Source organism: Xyrauchen texanus, chromosome 19 (assembly GCF_025860055.1).
Source record: "Xyrauchen texanus isolate HMW12.3.18 chromosome 19, RBS_HiC_50CHRs, whole genome shotgun sequence".
Lineage (NCBI taxonomy): Eukaryota > Metazoa > Chordata > Actinopteri > Cypriniformes > Catostomidae > Xyrauchen > Xyrauchen texanus.
This window is the reverse complement of record NC_068294.1, coordinates 14,901,988-14,912,390: the sequence shown is the minus strand read 5'-3', so window position 1 is coordinate 14,912,390 and position 10,403 is coordinate 14,901,988. Positions and strand designations below refer to the sequence as shown.

At 37.9% G+C, this 10,403-nt stretch overlaps 1 protein-coding gene across 2 annotated transcripts; it reads right to left on the bottom strand.

The window, feature by feature from the left end:
• Nucleotides 1-4,029: 4,029 nt before the first annotated feature.
• On the bottom strand, nt 4,030-9,320 carry ccna2 (cyclin A2). 2 transcript variants are annotated; one of them, XM_052150069.1, is made up of 9 exons: nt 9,095-9,320; nt 8,728-8,976; nt 7,919-8,156; nt 6,871-6,980; nt 6,552-6,775; nt 6,181-6,385; nt 5,986-6,099; nt 4,497-4,630; nt 4,030-4,425 (listed from the first exon to the last, which is right to left on the bottom strand). In XM_052150069.1, the coding sequence occupies exons 2-9, from the start codon at nt 8,938-8,940 to the stop codon at nt 4,374-4,376; spliced, it is 1,290 nt and encodes a 429-aa protein (XP_052006029.1). In that variant the 5' UTR covers nt 8,941-8,976; nt 9,095-9,320; the 3' UTR covers nt 4,030-4,373. The 2 variants fall into 2 exon arrangements, with proteins under 2 accessions (XP_052006029.1, XP_052006030.1); XM_052150070.1 differs by having other exon boundaries at nt 6,871-6,977.
• Nucleotides 9,321-10,403: the final 1,083 nt, after the last annotated feature.

The window sequence follows — 10,403 nt, the reverse complement described above, 5'->3', positions numbered from 1 at the left end:
TTGCTAACATTTGTGATTGTTTCATCTCTGAATGTTTTACTGAACCCTGGAGAATTTAATTGACTCTTTGGAATTAGATTTGTTCTTCATTAATTGGTCATAAAATGTGATCTCATCTTCATCAAAGTTACGAGTATAGACAAACAATGTGCTTTAGCTAACAACACACAAATAATTATACATATAATGTCTATTGAACACATTCCATTAAAAATTCACAGTGCTATGGAAAATGAAAGTGAACCCTTGGATTTAATAACTGGTCAAACTAAGTGTTTCCGATAGCTGTGGATTAGACCTGCACAACATTCATAGATAATTTTGGGCCATTTTTCCTTACAGAACTGCTTCAGCTCAGACAGATTCTTGATCTCATTCCACAGCATCTCTATTGGGTTAAGGTCTGAGCTCTGAATGGGTCACTCCAAAAAATTGACTTTTTTTTTTACACATTCTGTAGTGGATTTACTTCGATGTTTAGTGTTATTGTGCTGCTGCATCACCCAACTTCTACTGAGCTGTATTGTTATTGTAACTTAAATGAAGATCAAACCAGATTTGAAGACAAATTTATACAAAAATGCAGGTAATTCCAAAGGGTTCACATACTTTTTAATGCCACTGTATGTGGAAGCATGCAATGTGTGTTTTTTATGATAATTTTATACAAATCCAAATACCTTAGATCTTTATTGTAAAGGGTTTAAACAAAGTTTTCTATGCTTGTTCAATGACCCATAAACAATTAATTAGCATGCACCTGAGACGGTTGTTAAGACACTAACAGCGTACAGATGGTAGACAATTAAGGTCACAGTTAGAAAAAAAACTTAAGACACTAAAGAGACCTTTCTACTGACTCTGAAAAACAGTAAAAGAAAGATGCCCATGGTCCCTGCTCATCTGTGTGAGTGTGCCTTAGGCATGCTGCATGGAGGCATGAGGACTGTAGATGTGGCCAGGGCAATAAATTGCAATGTCCATACTGTGAGACGCCTAAGACAGCGCTACAGGGAGACAGGAAGGACAGCTGATCGTCCTTGCAGTGGTAGACCACGTGTAACAACACCTGCACAGGATCGGTACATCCGAATATCCCACCTGCAGGACAGCTACAAGATGGCAAAAACAACTGCCCGAGTTACACCATGAAAGCACAATCCCTCCATCAGTGCTCAGACTGTCCACAATAGGCTGAGTAAGGCTGGACTGAGGGCTTGTATGCCTGCTGTAAGGCAGGTTCTTACAAGACATCACCTTCAACATCGTTGTCTATGGGCACAAACCCACCTTCGCTGGACCACACAGGACTGGCAAAAAGTGCTCTTCACTGATGAGTCGAGGTCTTGTCTCGACAGGGTTGAAGGTTGGACTCGCATTTATCATTGTAGGAATAAGCATTACACCAATGCCTGTACTCTGGAGCGGGATCGATTTGGAGGTGGAGGGTCCGTCATGGTCTGGGGCAGTTTGTCACAGCATCATCGGACTGAGCTTGTTGTCATTGCAGGCAATCTCAACGCTGTGCATTACAGGGAAGACATCCTCCTCCCTGTAAGTTTATCCTGACATGACCCTCCAGCATGACAATGCCACCAGCCATACGGCTCGTTCTGTGAGTGGTTTCCTGCAAGACAGGAATGTCTGTGTTCTGCCATGGCCAGCGAAGAGCCCGGATCTCAATCCCGTTGAGCACATCTGGGACCTGTTGGATCAGAGGGTGAGGGCTAGGGCCATTACCCCCAGAAATGTCCGGGAACTTGCAAGTGCCTTGGTGGAAGAGTGGAGTAACATCTCACAGCAAGAACTGGCAAATCTGCTGCAGTCCATGAGGAGGAGATGCACTGCAGTACTTAATGCAGCTGGTGGCCACACCAGATACTGACTGTTACTTTTGATTTTGACCCCCTTTGTTCAGGGACACATTTTTCCATTTCTGTTAGTCACATGTCTGTGAAACTTGTTCAGTCTTAGTTGTTTAATCTTATGTTCATACAAATATTTACACATGTTACGTTTGCTGAAAATAAAAGCAGTTGAAAGTAAGAGGACATTTCTTTTTTTGCTGAGTTTGTATGGATAGTTTGAAGTGACCAAAAAACATTTAAACAAATGAAAATCTGAATGAAATTGTCTCTTGTCTTTGCTGTGGATTCCAGAGGAGCTTCCAAGAAGATTTGGTGATCAGCCCAAAGATTTTATTTTAATTATTTTGTCCCTAGACATCACTTAATGCTGCGATAGAATGTAATCTTTACACCCTTCCATGGTATGACGACCTATAAATCAAAGCATTTGAGATATTACTCTGCATAAAAATTAAACATGAGCTTAATCCTGTAGTCCTTAAGTCCTGATCCTTCTAGTGATGCCCTTTGACATCACTGAAGGATCTACTGGAGATTCAAAAAAAGTTGAGACTGTCCTGCTTTACAGGTACAGATACAGTTAATCAATATCTGCCCTTTGCTGGCCACCCATGAAATGCTCACCCTGTTCATTGCGAGACCTTTCTGGCATCAATACTTTCAGCTAAAGGCAGGGTCTTACTTTAACATTTAACATGTTCTCATGTTTGTCAAAGCCTTGGTGCAACTGAGTGTTTTACAAGAGGTCAGGAACATGCTCAAGATTCCATGGGTGGATCTCAAACATAAGATTGACACAGATGACCAACTCCCCAGAGAAGTAATATGCATCTCCAACAATCCCCATGGATCACTAATGGCCTTGTGATGCCAAGCCTGAAATGCTATGGGAAAACATCAGAAAGGAGTGGCAAGGTGATGGAGTTTGCCTCAGCCTGAAGTCGACACCTCTAGTGCGTTGAGCGGGGGAGAACATGTGCCCACTGAAATGTGTTCTGAAAAGCATTATACAATACAAAGTTGACGACTTTCAGTTGTGCTCTATAAAAATGAAAGTGAAATATAAAGCTGAACAATGAATTAGCATCCCCAGTATTGCCTCTTTATCATTGTTTTCTAATTAGATATCTTTCTTGGCTGTTTCTAGTTGAGCATTTCCTCTAGGCAGACCATACTAAAGTAAAATAGATGTTTTTAGCTACTGTAGCTTAGGGTAACAAGCCAAATTTGGTTAAAAATTCAGCACCTTGGAACTGCATACTCAGTGGAGATGATCACTGTTTTAGTTTATCTGATTCAATAGTGATTGAGTCAGTGTTTTTGGAATATGCAGCAATGTTCATGAGCTTTCCATAAAACAAATCATGCATAGACCTGTAAAACAACCCAGATAATTTCATAAAAAGTCCATCACTGTATAGGTCAGGGCTATAATTGCAGAAGACACTTCACAAACTGAAAGCCATAGTAAATGTGGCTGAATAATTTGCTCACTAGAACACTTAAATTAGCTCAAACACACAATGGAACGCATTAACAATATCTTCATAAATTAGAAGCAGGGCCGATGCGGGTAGTAATGGGAGTCAAATGTCCACTATTCCCCACCAAGCGCAAACCATGGAATTAATCTAAAAAGCAATGCTGTGTGGATGAAATATTGTACACCATAAGAATAGGTGTATATACACTCAAATGCCCATGAATTTGAGCTATCCAACAGCCTGATGTTAAAATGCTTGTTGAAACAAAATATGCTCAATATCTTATGCAAGACACCTTTACAATACATTGCTGCTGGAAGATGGTTTTGATAGATCACTAAATACATACAAAAGCCTTTGAATATTGCATTTAGAAAACACAGAAGCCTAACTAGCACTGATTTTACTTTTATGGAGCTTGGGAAAGAACAGCTTTGAGGAGAGCAAAGTTGATTTAAATGGCTTTTCTCATGAGACATTGACTAGTTGCAGCATCATGTAAAAAGGTTCACGTGAATTCAAATTGTTTTGCATTTTCATTTGACAAAAACTAAGACCCTTCCAAACTTTAAGCCTGTCTGTTACATTTCTGATTTAATGTTTCCTGAACTGATAATGGGGGAAAGAGAGAAAGAAAAGAAAAACCACCCACACGACATTAAGCACTAAAGGCCAGCAGCACTTTATTACATTGTAAAAGGGAAAATAACCTTAACGGTGTAAGTGGATAAAGTGCGCCACTGGAGTCTCATAAAAAATAGAATACAAACATTGTTTTAATATCTCAATGCTTGATTACCTAAAAATGTACAAATATCTGGTTATATCAAGTGTAAAAAAGGCGCAATCCTTAAGGACTGCAAATAAAAAAAAATGTTTTTACATATCACCTAATCTCACCATTTCCCCAAAATTGAGACTACAGCTTCAATTATTGGAGTGATGGAAATAAAGCAAAGTGCACACACAATTCCCATGGACGTTTGGAACCAGTGAACACATAAAAATGTTGATAGGAGAGTTAGTTCAGCGTCAGATTCTCTGGAGGCTCAATGAGGGAGACTTCATGGTACCTGGAGAGAAGACAAATATTAATGCGTCGCTATCCAGTGCAATTAGGTTTAATGAATTTGAAGTGACTCACTTTGGCGTCTTATACTTCTCCCTGACAGCCTGCTGTGTGTGCTGAGCAGCACCGAGGTAGATCTGATGAAGATCCTGAATACATGGCATAAGATCCTCTAATGTGTAACCAGACATCTCAACAAGTGTCTTTGACTGCAAAAAAAAAAAAAGCAAAATCACATTCCACAATCTTAAAAAAAAACCAAACAAAGAGACTGGGTTTCACGACAGCAACAAATGTCAGACAATTTGTTCCCTCTGCAAATTATAATTGTTATTACATATGTTCCCTACAAACTACAACTATTCAAGATCTTTCCTGTAAATCTCCACTTTATTTCAGGGTTTCTGCTGGTTCGAAGGAATACAACTAAAAACTTTAAGGCCAAATAAACGAAACTCAGGGCCACTTTTGCAATAAAATTAAAATCTATATTTGATTTTAAATGGAAAGGAGGCTGTGAGGAATAAGACGTACAATCTTGGTCAAATTAAATATGGCACTGCAGTGAATAAAGTCTAGCGTGTGCTAAATAACATTTATACTTTTTTTTTTCTTGGCAGATACCTTTAACAGGTAGTTAAAGGGTAGTTCATTTAAAAATACAATTTCTGTCATCACTGCTCACCCTCGAGTCTGTATGAATCTTTCTCTGCCATGGAACAAAAAAAAGTTGAGCAAAATGTTTAGTCTTATTCACTGTCACTGCATCTTTTTTACATTCAATGACAGTGACTGAAACTCCAATATCTTTTTTGATATCCACTGAAATAAAGTCATACAGGTTTGCAACAGCATGAAGGTAAATGACAATTTTCATTTGTGTGTGACATCTCTCAAGTCAAAACTCAACAAAATTATCCATTTAAAGTTGACAAGATGTATTGACAATTTTAACAGATGAAATTGAGAACTGTACTGCATAATTAGTTTATGTATATTGAAGAAATATAAATATATATATATATATATATACACACAAAAAACATGCATATATACAAAAATATATGCACGAGAGAGGATTATGACTAGCACAGATTCTGCAGTGCCCTCTATTCACTCCCCAAAATGTAATACCACAACAAACGAAATTTCTGACTTTTTGTAATTTAAGACTTATGAAAGTTAAGACTAAGACATTAAGGACCCACGGGTACCCTGCATGCATATTGCCACCTACTGGTCAGGGAGAAGAATTATAAAAAAGGATTTATATTTTGATCCATTTCTCATCTACACCCATCATATCACTTCAGAAGTCATGGATTAAACAGGACTCGTATGGATTAATTTTATGCTGCCGTTGATGCTTTATAGAGCTTCAAAGAATTTTGGCCATCATTCACTTGCATTATATGGACCTACAGAGCAGAGATATTCTTCTAAAAATCTTTGTGACAGAATTCATTCATCTGGGATGGCATGAGGGTGAGTAAATTATGAGAGTTTTAATTTTTGGGTGAACTATCCCTTTAAGACGCACCCGCAATTGTCAGGGCCAACTTACCCATGATCCACAAACAAGTGTGTGGTTGGCCAAAATAAAGGCCGCAGCGGCAGTTTGAGATGGGAGGTACTTAAGGAAAGGGTCAGAGTCTACCAAACTCAGCTCACCAAGAAACTGAAAGGAAAAAAAAAACCTTTAGCTTAAAGTTCAGGCGTAAAATATTTAACACAAAAATCACCAGGAAATTATTCTCACCATTGATAAGCTTTCCACCTTGTTGCTCACAGGTTGGTGTAAGAAATACTGGGTGAGGAACTGATTGATTGTTGGAGCAGCAAGATCAAACGAAAGGACTGTCAGCACCAGATGCTCCATCCTCAACACTTGTTTCTTTGTGTAGGTGTCATCAGTGATGTAAACAAATTCTGCCACCTCTGGGGGATAGATCTCCTCAAACTTCCTGCAGTCAGAAAGGGATGCGTGAGAAGAGAGCAAATAAAGTAGTTTAACAGGTAGTTCGCCCCAAAATTAAAAATAGGCCTGCTTCTGGATTCAAACCCCAACTAACCCCCCAGGATAGTAAATGTTTTTTTTTCTTCTGTGACCCATCCCTTTAAGATACTTACGAAGCCAAAAGCATAGCAGCTGCGCCCACCAGCTGCAGCTTTCCTCTCATGACAGACATGGAAGACAGAAAACGATCAATGTAGTTCACGGCCAGGTAGAGTGTCTCGTTTTGGAGCTTGTACTCTTCTCCCACCTCCACCAGCCAGTCCACTAGGATGGCACGCATGCTGTTTGTGATGTCAGGCTGTTTTTTCATGTAACCTGCCTTTGGCTTTGATTTCAGCTACAAAAAAATAAGTGCAAAATACCAAAAATATTGAACCATAAATTATAGATCAGAATCTTATACACAGTGTCAAGGGGGTTCAACTTTCTCACCTCCATTTCCCGCAAATGTGTGTGTATTTCTGCAACGTAATCTGTGAATTCATTGACATTGGTCTGCCTCTCCTCACCCTCAACTATGGACATATCCATCGGAGAATCTGCTGTATAAAAAAAAAATACAATTAGAGCAGGGCTCCCACACTTTGATCATTGACTAACCCCATGACCTTTCATGTTCTTCATCGTTACTGAACACCGGATTCACACACTTTGCAACCAATTAAAGCTCAAGTAATTTCAGATGTTGGAAAACTGAATAGGATTTTTAGTCTTCATTCTATAGGGAGCACACTCACAAAGCACAATTTCAAGTCAATGAAACAATTCAGAGCACGCCATCTAAAAATGTTATGTACTAAAATACATTTCCACGATTTTACCCAATTTCTATGAACTTTCAAGGCTCGGAAACAGCTCCAAAATATATTTTCAGGTTTTCGATGACCATGGAAACCCTGGTGAAGAATTAAATTTTTTATAGAGGAGTGGCTTTACATTTAAATACCAAAGATCCAATCTTCCTATTTATTAGATATAAATGATTACACTTTAGTGCACAACAGTCTCTAAGACAGACTGGTATCATCATGCAGACAAGTTACACTCTTAAACACTCAATTAGCTACATATAGCCAATAAAATATTTAGAGCAAAACTTAAAACGGTTACTTTAAATAAATAAGGGTAAAAAAAATTAAAAAGGGTCCAATGATTTCGGTTTTAATTTTTAGTTGTACATATTGAGGCAGAAAACAGTTAACTTTATACCTTTGGTAAAGAGGCAACAATTCTCCACCTTGAAAATTAGTTTCTTAAACTAAATGTCAAATACAGGCTAAAATATTGCCCAATAAAAAATTAAACCCTTATTCCGACTGATTGCCATTCATATAAAAGATGCAAGTTCTCAGGCTTGGAAGTGTCACATTTTTAATTTCCCCTGATATTCTCAGGTTGTCTGTGACTGAGGGAAGCCTGAAGAGGGAAACAAAATTGGATGGAGACTGTAATAAAATTAACACAATTGCACATTTCCTACCAAAGTTGGCTTCCACTGGCAGATCAATAGTGGCGAGAGGCTGCCTTAAGCGTGTCACAGCAGGATTTAGTGTAAGTGGGGAGCAATCCATGGTGGCTTTCTGGCTAGACAGTTTCTTGGATGCACCATCAGGCTCATCCACATGAATCTGGAAAGTAGATGGCTTGGTGGATGGTTTCTCGCCAAAGGTCCTGCCATTTTCTTCAGACTTACAAGCAATTATTTGGGGCCCAGAGACCTAATTATAGGAAGCAAAAAAAATAAAAAATACTAGATTAGATTGAGAAATCTCACACACACACACACTCGCTCCATGGATGATTTACAGACACTATAGTACTAATAAAAACAAATCTAGTAAATTTGGAATAATATTCAAATAAAAATCCATACAATTTGGACACAGAATTGTGTCAATATTAAATATCAGGCTGGTTTACTATGGCATGTATGAATGCATTTGTAAAATGGCGGTCAGCACATTGGGAGGGAATGAACTGTGGGCATTTAACGCTACATTCATTTCAACCTGTGGCGCCATACACCGAACCGTTGTTTGTTCAGGGAGAAAAATAAATAAAAAGATTTAGATCTACATGCGTGATAAACACTACAAAAGACCGCCAGCAGTTTGAATGGATCACCAACAAAACAATTAATCTCCTTAACCTGGTCCAGGTAACAAGTGATATTTTAATGGAATTAAACAAGTCAGTAAAATCAATTCAGAAGTGGAGGGAATGCATGCTCATGAAGTGACACTACAATAACTTAAAGAGCACATTGTCAAACGCCATGCATGATCTAACCTGTTTAGCGGTGCGCAGAACGGGCTGTCTGCGCTGATTGTTCTCCAGAGCGCCCAAAACTGTCCTGTTGCCGGGTTTAGGGTTGACATTCTCCCGGTTTTCAACCAGGTTCTTGGCAGCACCGCGTAACCGTGAAAGCATGTTTTCTTGATTATGAATATCTGCCTCTGAATCATGAACCGCGCTACCTTGTGTTTGACCGAGAGATGACATTCTCCATCCAGCAGTAGCAGATCAGTGTAAGTCGCCCTGCAAGAGCGATCGATGGTTTAAAGCAGTTCAAATAACATCAAAATCTTTGCAATTTTAACTTTTCTTCGACCACACACACGTAAACAACGACTAAATCAAAAAAATATGCACTAACCAGGGTAACCGACAGGGGTTAGCTGTTGCTATCCGGTCAAAAACACAATAATAACAGTTGCCAGCGGCGTCTTACAAAACCCAAATTTAAAAATAAATCATGCAACAATCCTATCCTACAAAAAACGCGCCATGCTGGTGACCGAACCCCTTCAACACGCCTCGGACAGCTCACAGCAGATGTTATAGTGAAGTCACACAGCGCCTTTTTGTTTTTCGCAGCTGCTTTGATATTGTCGCTTTCTCAGTTCAAGTAGCCCGCGACTATTGAAACGGACCAATCAGAATGCGGCAAACCCGTACGTCATTGAAACTACGGGGGCCCGGAGAGTGCCAAAAGTGACTCCGCTCATGTCGAGAGAACCGTTGAGAATTCAATGCGGTTGCTTTTAATTGGCTCAAAGGAATTTTGAATCTTTGAAGATAATGTAAATAAATGAACCATGATGGCATATGGATTATAATTAACAGAGATGACAAGAGTATACATTTTTGTACGAGTTATTAATCTATTACGGGAAATGTTCTATCTTGTAAGAGGAGTTTAAGGGGGAAAAATTATTCTAGTTTTAATGGATTCTAGTAGCATTAACCTTAAATTGTGTCTCATTCATTACTGCTTCTTATTTTTCAAGACTGATGAAAAGTACACTTGCCAGAAGTTCTTTATTTTATGCTTCTCTCCCACCCAGACCTTTTACCTTACCATCTATATAATATATTTTACATTGTTAAAATCATATATATATATATATATATATATATATATATATATATATATATATATATATATATATATATATATATATTCTAAGAACATCATATTTTACATTTATTTGCTATTTATGTGTACAATATATAATTTTTTTTATTATATATTATATAATATTGGAGACAATATTTTATTATTGTCTCCAATACTACTCCAAAACATCATTATTATAATGCCATATATATATTGCATATAAATAAAAATAAAAAAACAATCAAATTTACAGATGAGCACACCTTTGACAGGATAGACAAGTGACAGTTTTTAAATTAGACATGTAATTATTATAATTTCTTTACATTGTGAGCTCATACTTTTATTAGGTCACAATGCCAAATTAATTAAGAAACAAACAATTTCAGTTAATTAACTGCTAGCTTGTTGTAATAGCAAGTTAAAGACTTATCAAATGTTTTCTCCAAAAAATCCACACCATCATGACTTTAGGACAAAAAGATTTGTTGTAAGGAAACTAGATCCCACACAAAGAGTTACCGACAGACACTATTAAATAAAAAGTATACACATGAAGCTTTTA